General features: G+C 42.5%; 1 protein-coding gene across 1 annotated transcript; it reads left to right on the top strand.

Annotated features, from left to right (window-relative positions):
- Window positions 1-2,146: 2,146 nt before the first annotated feature.
- On the top strand, window positions 2,147-6,806 carry spry2 (sprouty RTK signaling antagonist 2). The gene is made up of 2 exons (XM_034217246.1): window positions 2,147-2,617; window positions 4,804-6,806. The coding sequence occupies exon 2, from the start codon at window positions 4,852-4,854 to the stop codon at window positions 5,860-5,862; it is 1,011 nt and encodes a 336-aa protein (XP_034073137.1). The 5' UTR covers window positions 2,147-2,617; window positions 4,804-4,851; the 3' UTR covers window positions 5,863-6,806.
- Window positions 6,807-14,539: the final 7,733 nt, after the last annotated feature.

Here is a 14,539-nt window from a genome sequence, read left to right as displayed (position 1 = left end):
TCAGCAAAGTTTTAGTGTGTGACAGGAAGACAATTGGTCATCAGCCTCAATCTTTACCCCTCACTCATGCTTATGCGTGGCTGTATACCTCATCAGAAAAATTGCTTATCCTTTCCAAATCTGTTGCAGTCCATTCAGAGCACGTCAGATGTGGAAACTGAGTGAATGCTAGCTGTTGTTGACATCGAAATTCACACGGTACGGGGTCGATGGGTTTGAATGTGCATCGTGTGCCCTTGCAGATCCTTTATTCTTTATTCATTGTAAGAGTTCACAAGTTCAAGCTACTCTCTCTTTGTAATTGTTGTCTGTGAGCTTGTTTTTGTTGTATAAAGGTTCTCAGTGAGGTAAGAGAAATTAACCTTGATCTGTGACTAAAACGTTGTGTTAGGTCAATGAGTTTTAGGTTCAGGCAGGGGTGGGAACCCATTGTTCTATAACTTAAAAGCTGCATTTACTGTTGTTGCCTTTTAATGTTTTTATTAGGCTGATCCGCTAAACGAAATATCGATTTATCATGTCAGTGATTTTTCTGCTGCCTGTTCAAGCTACACAACCATGTAACATTTCCATTCTTATTGTAACACAATGAATAACAGCTTCAAAGTAAATGAACAGCAGCCGGTGAGGCAGGGGAAACAAAGGAAGATGAATTGTTTGAAGAAAGAAAGGGAGAGTCTCGAAAGCTTCCTGACCTGGATCCAAGTTAATTTGCCAAGTCGTACTCTGAGTTAATTAAAGCGACTTCTCCCAGTGGTGTGGTCGCAACTTCATAATTACACCGGCTGGAAATGATTTGACACTGTATTGAAGAGAGTGAAGAGAGATGTCTAGACTCTCATTGTTTTTATAAACACAGGCTTAATTAGTCCTTGTATTACTTCTTCAGGAAATGTCTCAGTTTCATTGTAGTCTCTGACTACAGCCTGGCACTTAAGTTGTTTGTTTGTCTTCCTTAAATCTCATATCAAACTTACCGATTCACATTTGTTCATGGTTCTACATTTCCTGTATTTTTTAATGCACACATGTACTTGAGTCCTTTTTAACAATATATAAACTTGCCACTTCTAATTACAGATTATACATTATAAAAACTTTCCAGATGTATTTGATGGATATTTAAACAGATCTAAATGGTTAATATTGAACTGTCACATACAGCCTCTACTCATTGCAGTATGCAGTACCAAATAATATCCACAAGGTAGAGCTGTTCCACTATTTGTCACAACAGATTACTGAAAGTGAATTGTACCATGGATTTAATTTAACCTTAACCTTAGATCTATAGCATTCTGGCAAATGGTTTTTTAAATGGTTAAACGTGATCAAAGTCTCCAGGGGTGCCCAGTTAGTCGAAGGCAAGTCAATATCTCAAGGCCAGAAGATGTCTCTTAAAGTAACTTGTAAAAATACTTTTTGAAGTAAATTTCTTCTGTCATCTGAGAGAAAAAACGTATTTAATTATTTAAACTAAAGTATATATGGTTAAAGTGATGTGAAGCAACAAAGTAGTCTACTTTTTTGTATAAGTACAATAAGTATTTCAGCTTTAGGGAACGTTGTACTTCTACTCGACTATATTTTGAGACATGTTGGCAAATGATGCCATGCATCTATACAGATGCAACATATTTCACAAGTTGATATACTTGCATATACTTGTTCAATGTTGTGGAGTGAAAACTACACTATAAAAAGTAGTGTGCAAGTAGGCCACCTCAACGTTGTACTTGTATGTAGATGCAACCACAGATATTTCTGACTTACAAAATTAAAATGTCTCTAAATAACTTATTATGTTATGAAAACGTTTGCACTCCATACAAATTGCATTGCAAAAGTCAAATGATATCCTTTGACTTGGTATTTACAGTGTTGTAAATAAAAAGCACACTTATTAATGATCATAATGTCTTTATTTGCAGCCTATGTAGAACTCAAAATCCCATTACTACCCCAGCAGCATGCACTACTGTAACACCTTCTCTTCATCAGGGAAGAGATATGTAAAGTGCTGCCTAGAAATGGATCACCAACGATAAGAGGTGCAGGACTTTAGGAGCGCAGCCTTCATATTTCCAGCCGGACCAGCAGTGTTTGGCCCTGCAGTATAATTGATAAGACTGGGTGTGAATGGCTCCTCTCTCACAGCCAATGGCTGAGCACCGGATGCGAGATATCCGCTGCAACAACAAGCGCTCTGTTCCCCCTTCAGCTTGACGCCATTTACAGCCCAAATCCCGACCTCCTCTCCGGAAAGAGCAAAAAAAAAAATACACGAGAAAAAGTACTCGCAAACTCCCAGAGCCCTGCGGATAAAACACAGAGTTTTAACAACTTCTGAGCTGGAGTTTCTTCTACTTCTTCTGCAAGAAAAGTGTAGTGCCGCTAAGTTTGCACTCCGACGCTGATTGATTGAACATTTCTCCCGTTTTAATACCTCGTGCTCTTGCGCAAAACATGGGATTTACGTTTTAGCGTTGCCTCTCATGAAACTTTCTCAATGGATTTTACTGACGACTTTCCAGACTGAGTTGTTGATGCACGGAATAAACTCCCTCTCAAATTGGATTTATTTCACCTAAACGGGGGCTAAAGTGTCGAAAGCACGGTAAGTGAAGCCTTTTGTTAAACAAAACAGGTTGCTTGGCTGTCTCATACACTTGTTTAAAATGTTTATCGTAGTTCTGAGTTTGCATTTGTAGCCTTTTTAAAACTCCCCCCCTTTTTTATTAAAAATGTTTTTCAAAACATATATAATGTTATGGTTTTACCAGGAGAGGCTGTCTTGCTTTTGACAGATTTTGAGTTTCTGATCCGTAGCTATTTTTGATAAAAGGTGTGGTTTGCCTACATCTAAAATTAGCTCGCCTGGACTGAGTCTAATGTCTAATGTAATTGTTCATCTCAATGCTGGTGTCAGCTTTATTAGGAAATAGTCGTGTCCAAGTTGGCACATGTGTTTGCTCATAAAGTGCTCTCTCTCTCTCTCTGCACAAGATACTATTAATCTCCTGCACTCATAATGTTAATATCAATCTGCTTAACACAGCAGAAATCACTGCCTTGTCAGATATGCATCAGAAATAATGACTTATTGGATTTATATATTTACCTCTTCACACATTGTCAGTTTTTCTTTTCATATCCATAGCCTGTCATTTTAAGAACTGATGCCATCAGTTTGCCCCAGTTTACTTCCTCTAGTCCCCCCACTTCACCCTCCCACTGTGGCCAACATGGCCTGCACACTGGCCTGTGAGGGGATGAGTGGCTGCACGTCCCGTCCCGTCCCCCCTTAACAGGCTAACATTTGAGTGTGCCTGGAAGCCCTTCATTTGGAGCAAAAAGGCTCATAAATCCTAAAGAACCCCCATGCATGCCCATAGAGAGCAGTCCTTCACTGCCTCCCACCCCCCACCGCCACTTTGAACGCATCACTCACACTTTACATGGTCTCTTTCATGCTCCTAACTTTTTTTTATCTTGTCACTCATCTTCCTTTTTTCAAGAGTGTCACAATGCAAAATGCGTTAGAATGGGCAAGGTTGCTGCAGGCCATTTGTCATGCAACAAACAAAAGCCCTTCCTGTATTGTCATTAAAAAGGGGGGAACCGCGCAACCCCTAAGATGCCATTTGAAAGCTAATTACCACAAGGAAGGAGAATTAAGGCCAACACTGTCAGTTTCTATGCTTTGGTGTGATATGTCGGTGAAAACAAGGCCTCTGCATTTGAATATTTTAGCATATTGCCCTGTCCCTCTGCATTTATTTAATACTTTTTTTCTTTTTCTTATAAATCGGGGAGATAATGAGTGATGTGGGGCTATGAGTGCCTATAGACTAGAGTGCAGACTTTGGGGTCAATGTTAGAAACTTAATAGAGCAGAGGCCTTGATCTTCCGTTTACACTGACTCTAACACGTAGCCTAACATTTCCATTCCTGTGTCATCTGTTTGGCCCATATCAGTAAAGTGCTCTACGTCCCTCTGTTAAACGATTGATTCATGAATCAACACATGTTTGCAGCTTAAATCGGATCATTTTCTTAATCATCCAGCTGGTCAAGTTTAAGGCTATTTTACAAAAATATAAATAACCAGTATGTTTTCATTTTAAACTAGCATATGGCAGTTAATTGATATCCAAAATGGTTGCCAATTAATTGACTTGTTTTAAAAGTATTTTTGTGCACTTAAAGCCTTTTTTTGTTCACAGTATAGCGACGACAGGAAATGGGGCTGTGAGATGCAACGAGGTCCTGGCCGGACTTAAACTGGCGTGTTCATGTTTAATGTCTTTAAGCTACCGGAATGCCCCAAAAAAAGTTTCTCACCCAACTTATTGAGTAACCATCAATCATTTCTCTCTCATTTTGCAGAAACAAATGCCAATGTATCTTTCTTGGTTAGATTAGTTATTTGTCTGTCATGGGTGTGGGAAAATAAGAGGGCAGGGAAGTATCTAATTTCGATGACCATTTCAGTTCTAAAACATGATACCTGGAAATGGAACTTGTCATCTACATTATTTAGTTTGTATCGTAGCCATAGCTGTTCCATAGACACACTCTTGGGTTAAAGCCAAAAGCGGATCCTAAATGCCCAAACAACTCTTACTTCTGGCTCCAAACATTACATCATCTATGTAATCAGTAACGTCCATCTCGCTTCCTCGTTTGTGTGTCGGGCCTTATTTCCATAGTGGCGCTTGTACAGATATCGGTTATGATTTGCATGACGTTATTTGCATGGCTTGTCACAGCCGGATATAAACTGTGTCTTTCTGTTACAGGACTTCAGATGTGTCCCATGCCAGCCAGAGTGCCCCTTCAGTCCCGAGATGGATTCTACAAGTCAGAACGACAGCGATGGGGGGAGGAGGACGCCATCGCCGGGCACTCCGCATGACGAAGGGAGAACGCAACCTCGGCCTCCGCAAACCCGTGATGGTCCGCCAGACCCTGGGTTGACCAGCAGGCCGCTCCAAACACCAGCAGTGCTATCTCTGGATCAGATCCGGATATCTGGGAGTAGTAATGAGTACACAGAAGGGCCCACAATGGCCCAAAGATCTCCGGCCTCTCTGCAGAGGCAACAGAAGAGTGACTTGATTACGTCACCAGGATCAAGGACGAGTGGGCAGCATGAGACCCGGGAAGAGCTGCCTAATAATCTCCGTAACCTGCATTCATTGACTCAGCATGGAAACACAAATGCTTCCATGTCCTCCAGTGTGGAGGACTCCCAGAGTAGCATCAGGACCAGCGTGGGGAGCTCTTCTTTAGGCCAGAGGCTCATCAGCAGCCCGGCAGGCAGCAACCAGATAATCAGAACCCAGCCCAAACGTGCAGAGCTCAACTCAGAGGAGCTGAAACCCCTGAACGATGAGCCCAGGGCTCTGTTGGCTGTGCCAGGCAGCGGAAGCAATAAAAATAAAAGCATACACACCACCAAGTGTGAGGACTGTGGTCGGTGCTGCTGCCCAGAGTGCAGACGCCCGCGGGTGCTTCCTTCCTGCTGGATGTGTAGCCGCCGCTGCGTGTGCTCCTTGCAGAGTGCCGTAGAGTACGGCACGTGCGTGTGCTGCGTCAAGGGCCTGTTCTACCACTGCTCCAGCGACGACGAGGACACGTGTGCTGACAAGCCCTTCTCATGCTCACAGTCGCACTGCTGCGTCCGCTGGACCACCGTGTCGCTCTTCTCCCTGCTCTTCCCCTGCCTCCTGTGCTACCTCCCCGCTAAAGGATGTGTCGGCGCATGCCAGTGCTGCTATGACCGGAGCACGCGACCCGGCTGTCGGTGCAAGAACACAAACCTTATCCACTGTGAGGATTTTGGCAAGCCAACGTAGATCAGACGGTGGTGTACGTTGCAGAAAGATGGACCATGTTGACTGACTGTAGACAGCCCTGTAGTTCTGTAGTTGAACGGTTTGATTAGAGTGCTTGAGTTTTTGTGTTTCCCCATCAAGGTCTTCCACATCTGGGCAGGGTCAGTTTTGCCTTCAGTTGTCAACTTTTAATGCTGGTTGACAAAAATGTTACTACAAAAGGCACTGGAGGAGCGTTCACTCACCCTGGCGTTATGAGTATCACTTGAAAGGTAAACCAAAATAAGCGCTCCATATGATAAAAGACATATCCAACTACTGTTTTGTCCTGAAAAGAAATTCTTCACTCAAGTGCCCAGATATTGTGTTGTTGCTATGAGAGTCCAAATGGATATCCTTTTTTTAACATTTAATACAACTTATATGCTAAGAACAGACTCCTATTACTAACTGTATGTAAAGTAGTAAATGCAAAGGGTATGTACATTAGAAAATGAGTTTGACAGATGTTTTATTTTTGTACATATAATAATACTTCAACTGTGAAAAGATTTCTGCCACACCAGAGGCACCTTGATAAATCCACGTTTATATGAATCAGTAACTTCATTCACACGATGTTTGTACATTCACTGGAATGTATGTCAATCATTTTATGTAATTTACAAAAGAAAAATATTATCCCTTCTACTTGTAAATTGTACAGTGACCTTATATGAGAAATTTATTTTCTAATTCCAACATTGCTTAGTGTAAAGTTAAAAAAATATATATATTTATTTGAAGGTTTATTATTTTATAATGAAAAATATTTATTTTGAGAAAGCATTGTTAATGTCACCTCTTCCTGTCGTTGCTGCAGTTTGTGAGGTGACCTGTAGGAGTGTCAAAGCTGGATGAATAGTTCACTATGAATTAGAAGACAAATATATTAACGTTTGAAATTAAACAACCTTGAAGTCTGACTGTATTTTTCCTGTTTTTATTCCTGCATTGTACTCTCCAAAAACATGATGGAGAAAAAAAGTATGTCTACCCGATTTTGTGGAGAGGCAATTTTGCGTTGGGGCCTTTCCGGATGGTTTGAACCAGTTTTCAAACATTTTAATTGAACCTCTGCACGAACACCTCATGTAGAGCTATCATCAGCCTGGCTCTGCCACACAATCGCCCGACAATGTTTACAGAGATCAAACAAGGACGCATTAATGTTCGCCTTGGGCCCTCTTGAGGAAAAAAAACATCTGGCTCTGGTAAAGCCATGTTCATAGGAATGTGCACTTCTGTTTGCATGCACTCCAGATGTAAAGGCAATCACTTTTATCTAATAAATCAAACACCCCACCTGTTTTTTTGCAAATATGCAAGTTAGCTTACTTTTACACTCCTGGCTTCAAGTTCATTTCATACACCTCTGTTTCCTGCAGATACTTTTTTCCTCCCTTTTTTTTAATCAAAGGTTTGTTCAGGAATTCCTTGGTCTTGAATGTCCCTGCAGGCGAAACATAAGCCTGAAACATAAGCCCCTGACACTTGTTGACAGCATACGGACGTGTTTGCGGTGCGGTATGCATTCAGAGTTGTGATTGACACGCCGAGGCCCAACCTGCACTCACTTGTTTGTTATTCATCCCCAGCCTTTGACTGACGGGGGTTTGCTTTACATAATTATCAACTTTCTCCTATTTTACAGTGCTGGTGGTGGAGGGAGGGAGGGATGGAAACAACGGGCAGAATCCCATTAGAGACAGAAAAGGGAGAGTTGATCTTACGTTTAGTCTTTATCTCTCCAGTCGCAGGCCTCCTCTCTGCCTCCATTGTCTCAGCTGTGAATGAAGAGGGAAGGGGTGGCTGTGTAGGGGGTGGGTTGTTAGGAAGAGGGACCGCAAAGGGTTAAAAGCATCACTTTGAATGACAAAGACCTAACAGTTTACCCCTGTATTCAGCCCGGCATGCATTCATCCTGTTTTCAATAGTCGGGGGGTCATTTTGGCTCCCCAACGCTCCTCTCTGCTACCTGCTCCTACTTGGTATTCCCATAGGGAGGTGGGTGTCTTATTGGAGGGCGTAGGGGAGGGCTGATTTGTTATGCCGTTATAAAGCAAAAGTGCTTATTTTTCTCTCTATGTGCACATTATAAAGTTATCATTTTCTTTGCTGAAGACTGTCTCCACACGTTGATATAATTCTCCTTTTGTGCTGCAAGATGTTTGGAAGTCTGCATCTCAGCTGGGAGCGAAATGCTCAGTGGCACACTTAGATCAAAAAGTGTCTGGAAGTCATGTTTGCAAAGCATAAGGCCCCCCCTTGGGGTTTCTTGGGTCATTTCAGTTCCTCTGAGCTGTTTTTGGATCAGGGAGGGTACCTTTTCTTGTCAAAATGCTGTACACCTCATTTAGGGATGTGTCACCTGATGTTCACCGGGCACAAGGCTTCTCAGACTTATGTATGTTAAAACAACTTTTTTTCTTAGTGGTATTATGTTTAAAGTTCATTTGTTGCATAATACAACTTTAATAATCGACATACTATGCATTCACAGACTTATTTAACCAATACACTGACATAAGAGCAACGAGATCAGAGCAGAAAGGACTTAAAAGTGAGAGTTGGTGCATGAAAGCATAAAAACAAGATGCACGGAGAGAGATGGTTTATCCGCCGACAGTCCCAGTGATTTGGCAGCAGAGAAGCAGGAGGAGGAGGGGATGTGAAGCCCCAGAACGGCTCTCTTTGTTGGTTTTAGCTGCCGTGGCCCCTGCGGCTCATGGCGGCTGTGGGGCAGAGCGGCCTATTCACCCTGCTCACCAAGGCAGAACGCAGCACAGGAAGACAGGAAGGAAGCGGGGCTATTCTTCATGGACGCATTGTCTGCGTGTCTGACGGCCAGGCTTAAGCAATCAAACAGCCCTGTGAGAGAGAGGGGACATGCAGGGGGGCTCAGGAGATGTGAGCCGCCATGTGAAAGCATTACAACTGTTAGAAATATAAAGATTAGGGAGGAATAATATGTAGAACGCGAGTAGAAATACTCACAGTATTGTTCCATAGCACCGGGTACATGATGTTGCTCCTTACCTATTTTAAGAAGAATATATGGAACTGTTGACCAAAATGAGTCAGTAGCTTTAAGACACACAAATCTGGTAAATTCATTAAACATGAACTTTTGGTACTGAGTAGCAAAATGTGCACTAAACCTACATCATAGTTCATATTAAAGTGGAGAACGGCAAAAGAAAGGAGAATTTCTAATTCAGTACAACTTCTATCTTTGCACAATGTAAGTCAGGCCTATGGGGAAAGTTCCCTTTTCCAACATATAAGCTAGTGACTACAGTACATGAACTAGTAGTGCTTTAAAGTGTATTGCAGAGTCATTTAAAGTCGTTACTGTTGGTAAAGATCACACACTTTTTTTTTGTCATGTCAAAGGCAGGGATGCAAAATCAACTGCATACTCGACAGATTTACTTTTACACTTCCTTTTCATTAGAACAATCATCAAAAGTGAAGTTTCCTTTTTTCTTTGGTAGTAAATCATCTTCCTGAAAGTGTCTGGACTTTGCCACTGTGGTTTATCATGCTCAACATTCACGACACTTTCTTTCAGTTACATAACCTCTGTAACTACACTGTGTCACTGAAGTGTTTTCAGACATGCCAAAAACAGACAAAAATAAATGTACGTTCTTCCAGTCGGTCACAGAAAAGTGAATTCAACACATAGACAAAGACGTAAAAAATGGATACAGAACTTAGGTGTTGAATAAAAAAAAAAACACTGATCTCTTCTCTACCGGTGAAAAGCGTTTTCTCAGAAGCTGAACTTTTCTTTCTGATTTTCCGACGTGGGCGGCGAGGCAGCACACATCTAGAGCTCGAAGCTTAAGCGCATCCCCCCCACCTGTGGTTTAACTTTCCATTGAGCTTGTCCTCTGCTACTCTCACTGTGTATTCAGTCCAATTACAGAAAGACAAGTTTCATTTGAGAATAAATCGACACCTCACACAGAATGTTAGTGACAAATCCCGAGTCCTAAACAGCAACCTTTAACTTTTTTTGAATTTCTATAAAGCAGAGAGGACACATGTTCATCCCTGCAGCTTTTTGAGGGTGTGCTGCTTTGCCAGGTGAATTACGGGGCACACCTGCAGTTAAAAATCGTATGCAACACCCAACTCAGTGGCAGCTGAACTACTGTTATGCCTTGAGGAGGAAGATTACAGCAGCCAGGAAGGCAAATAGACGGAGCAAGAGGGAAGAGAGCGTATCTGTCGTAAAAGTTTAGTGAGTGTGAAGAGACGGAGGGTGTGTGTGCAGCATAAAAGGCTGCAGATAAGTCTTTGCACATGTTGAAAACTTTAAGAAATTGACCTGTAGGCGTGCATGTGTGCTCATGTTCATGTATGCATGTGTGTTCTTGCACACGTGTGTGTTTCTGTCAGCACAATCGAGTATTTTGCCCAGACAATGAAGCCCGACTGGAGGCCTAAGTCTAATAGCAGCACTTAACTTCAATCCACCACAGGAAGTTGGCTCATCTGCACGTGTACACACACACACACACACACACACACGCACACCCACCAGCACCAACAGAGTCGGTCCGTTGCTGACAGCCAGTGGATATTTGTTGGCGACACCGTGGCTGCAAGGCTCTTTACAGCTTAGCGGCCAATTGTTGTTCCCCCAGATACACACGCACACACGCACACACACACACACACACACACACACACACACACACACACACACACACACACACACACACACACACACACACACACTAAGAGCTTAGAGCTTCAGTTGTTATCCTGAAAGGCAGTCCTGATCCCTCAGTAGGACAGACACACATAAAAAGAGGAATTAGTGCGGTCTGACAGCTCACTATACCTCATCGCATTTAGTGTGTGTACCAGTGTGATGGTGGCAATTATGTGTGTGTGTGTTTTGGGGGCGTGGATGCATGTGTGCAATCATTAACAGACTATATCCTTTTGATTACAAATGTGGAAAATGAAAAGTCATTTTCCACATACGAATGGGACTCTAACATGCAATAGGAAAATATATTTCCATATTTAAGTATTTCTATTCTTATTGTAGCCACATTTGCAAGCCAACTTCTCCTTTTCCAGGTGCCCCATTCACCTCAGTGGCATCATGTAACCCTCTACCTGAATGGTGTCATTGAGACCCACATGACATTATTCAAATGAAGGCACAAGGAAAGAGGGTGAGGGCATTTGAAAGTCAAATCGACACTCTCATAACTGATGCTGTGGTAGAGAAAAGTGATATAGCAGACTCCACACACTCTTAAATCCATTCAGCTGTGGAGAAAAGGAAGATGTTTTAGAGAGAACTGGACCAGTGATATTACTATGTATGTCTCCATTGTCATCCTTCTGTAGAGGGCTGGAGATAGTGTGAGAGGAGAGGGTGAAATCATGTGGAACAAAGCTGTGGAAGACACAGATATGATCAACCTGTGTGCCATTCAGCTCCATTAAAAACCCTCTTTTTTGCAATGACTCAATCTTAATGATGCGTTGGGTGTGTCTTGGAGGTTAAAGGACTGTAACTAAGACGTGTTACACTGAACGGCAAAGTGCGATTCAGTGTGAAATATTCATATACACCTGAGACTCACAGGCACGTGCTTTGTATTTGTTTAATTTATGCTGCTAGGTCAATAAGAAATTGGTGGATAACACTTTTTTCATTACGTCAGCCTTCTGGTTAAATCTAAGCTTATATAGTGTAACGAAAATGGTGTGTGATCTGTGGCTTTATACTGTTGCTTCTGACGACTCTGAATGACTCGTTATTTAGAAGTGTTGACCACAAACTGCGTGCATGTACATGTTGCACAGGAAATGGGCAAATGTCGAGAAAGAACTCAAACACCTCTGTCCTATCTGAGAGGTTGTTGTTGTTGTACTGTTGGACAATGATATCAAAGCAATTATGTATTTATTTAGTATGAAGGAATGTTATTTAGTTTGCTTCTGAGAGGTGAACACTCCCGATGCTCTCTCTCTCTCTGTTGGAGGAAATTGATCTCTTGAGTCTGTCAGGCAGCTATGAGAGGCTCTGGTTACCATTCACAGGTGCGACACGCTGACAAGCCCATGATGACAGCCGAGCCGAGGTGTGTGTGTCTGTGCGTCCAAAATGTGCACATGAGAGCGCGTATGTGTGTGTTTCCCCGGCCTGAAGACAGAAATGTGTCAATGGCTGCAGAGATTGTCAGCATACCTCAGATTCCTCTACGTTTCAAACCACCAGGGACAAGACAGAGAGGCATGAAGAGAGAGGGAGAGGCTTTCTGCCAGGGCTATCCACTCTGTAACGGCACAGGTGCAATATTCCACAAGATAAAGGCTCCTCTGTTTGGAAAACACTCGGCTGCAGGGGAAAGAGACTGTGGGGTGCCTAAACATAACATGGGATGCAAAGCTATTAAGGTTTTGATGACATCTGGTCACATTGCCTTAAATAATGTCAAGATTTAAAGAAAGAAGGGTAATTTATGCGGATTTAGTATCTAAAAAAATGTGGAGAATGGACATGTGAAAGTGTTTAATACCCCATCCAATAATTTGTGTTCGTTACACTGACTTTATAAATGACACTGTGACTTTTTACCTTACTCAGTGACCCCATTTCTCCAATTCACTTTTGCGTGACTTCATGTACGATAAACTCAGAATCTGTACGTTTCTCAAAAGATTGAGTTCATTCATCCATCTGAAAAAAGCATCTGCACTATCACTATGGTTGATGTTTCCGAGTGAAAGTGAGAATTCAAAGTTCAGTTTGACTTCAAGCCACTTCAAAAAGTGAACAGAATGTCTCATAATGAAGTGCATTTTGTTCTGATAAAGTGTGTTTACAGAACTCACCGTACGTTCCATCTCTGATTCGCTGTAGGCCACGAGACAGAGATTGCCTCATTGCAGGGACCCCAAAGTTAGAGAAAACATGCCGCACACTTAACATGTCATCTCACTGCGAGGCGTCTTATGAAGTAGCGCTGCAGCTGGCCCAGAGCCAAAAACAACAGAATTCCTTCAGCCTGGAATGCCTGCTTGATTAATATAGAAAACAGAGTCTTACTTGAGCTCATTTGGTGTAGAAGTGTGGCACTTTCCTGCTAGTTAAGTTGCCTATCAAAATAACTATGCATGTCTGCCGTGACGGGGGAAAGAGCGCTCTTATACCTACTTACTATAATCACCTTTTAGCTCAAATGTTAAATATTGGATTGTTTCAGGAGCTTTCAAAGAAGGTGGCGTAATTCTTTTGCACTGAAAAACAGGAATCCTCTTCCTGTGATGGCTCAACAGAATCGACATTGTGTCATATACTATCAAAGCCGAAGTCAAAATCAATGCTGAAGTCTCCAAGGTCTCATGAACACCGCCATTAACGTTGATTTTCCCCTGCACGCGCCGACACCACCACCGGATGAAAAGCACATGGGAGTGCTTGTGCTGTAGGAATCTTGAGTGTGCAGGTGAGTGTGCATGTATGTGTGTTTGCCCAAAGAGGAAGTTCCTGTGGTGAGACGGCCCTAAGCTGAACACACACACACACATGCACACACCACTGGAAAAGCTCTGGAAAACAACTTCCTGTGGTCACCTGCACTCAACGACCCTGAAGAAAGAGACCCTTACAGACCAGAACTCACTGTCTCCCTCGCACACACACTGCGCTGCCCAGGCCTTGGCTGTGACACACAGGGGAAGGAGGATGAATGGGCCTTCAGAGAAACCTTCACTGTGACGGGCAAGAGAGGGAGGCTGCAAATTGATTCAACCTAGCAATCCTTTAATTAAATCTTGTTGACATCTTCAAATAAGCATTTGTTTTTCACCTTTTAGTCTCCCTATGGATGTGATTCGTGAAACATTACAGTAACTGCGTTCCTTCGACTGAAATCTGCGTGAAATGACTACACACAGCCGAGTCAGATTCCTTCTTTTTAGCACAGACCACAGCCAATGAAATCATCATGCCTACTTGAGTTGTGCTTATTTAACGCTGTTGGGTGGACTATTAGGTGTCCACGCCTGTGGGCAGGTTCAGTGGCTGCATTCAACACAGAAACCGGAGCAGTTGATGAATTCTGTATTTTATAAGAGCAGGAGTCAGGGCATTTTCACATTCCTATAGAAAATAATACGCAATTAATGTGTGAGCTTATGATGCAAAGAGACACTGATCACAGGTTAGTAAAAACAGTGGGATACCAAGAGTTAAACTATCAAGATTGGATCAAGCCTGAGCACTAGCTTATATGTATGTGTTGGCTTGTCACTGAACATATGCAGTAGGTTACCATGTCAAAAGTGACTGGGGCAGAGGAGCATTTTTGTTTCACCATCCCTCGTGGGAGCAGAACTGCCATTCCCCGTCCAGCAAGGGCTACCTTTCGCTTGTCTTCAAAACAAATACAAGGCATCTCACATTTTTTACATTTTATGGACAGTATAAGTTGAATAATTATGTAGGGTCACAGTTCTATTTAAGGGGAAATATAATGCTAATGTTTGGGTTCATACCTGTATTTTGGGTTTCTACTAGATCATGTTAACCGTAAAGGTAGGGGAGGTAAGAATGGAGAAACCAGCTCGAGTGCGCTAGAATTTGAAAGTACACAACCGGAAAAAATCTGCCCCTCCT

Source organism: Gymnodraco acuticeps, unplaced genomic scaffold, assembly GCF_902827175.1.
Source record: "Gymnodraco acuticeps unplaced genomic scaffold, fGymAcu1.1, whole genome shotgun sequence".
NCBI classification, from domain to species: domain Eukaryota; kingdom Metazoa; phylum Chordata; class Actinopteri; order Perciformes; family Bathydraconidae; genus Gymnodraco; species Gymnodraco acuticeps.
Note: the sequence above shows the minus strand (reverse complement) of the source record. Positions and strands in the feature narration are given on the sequence as shown.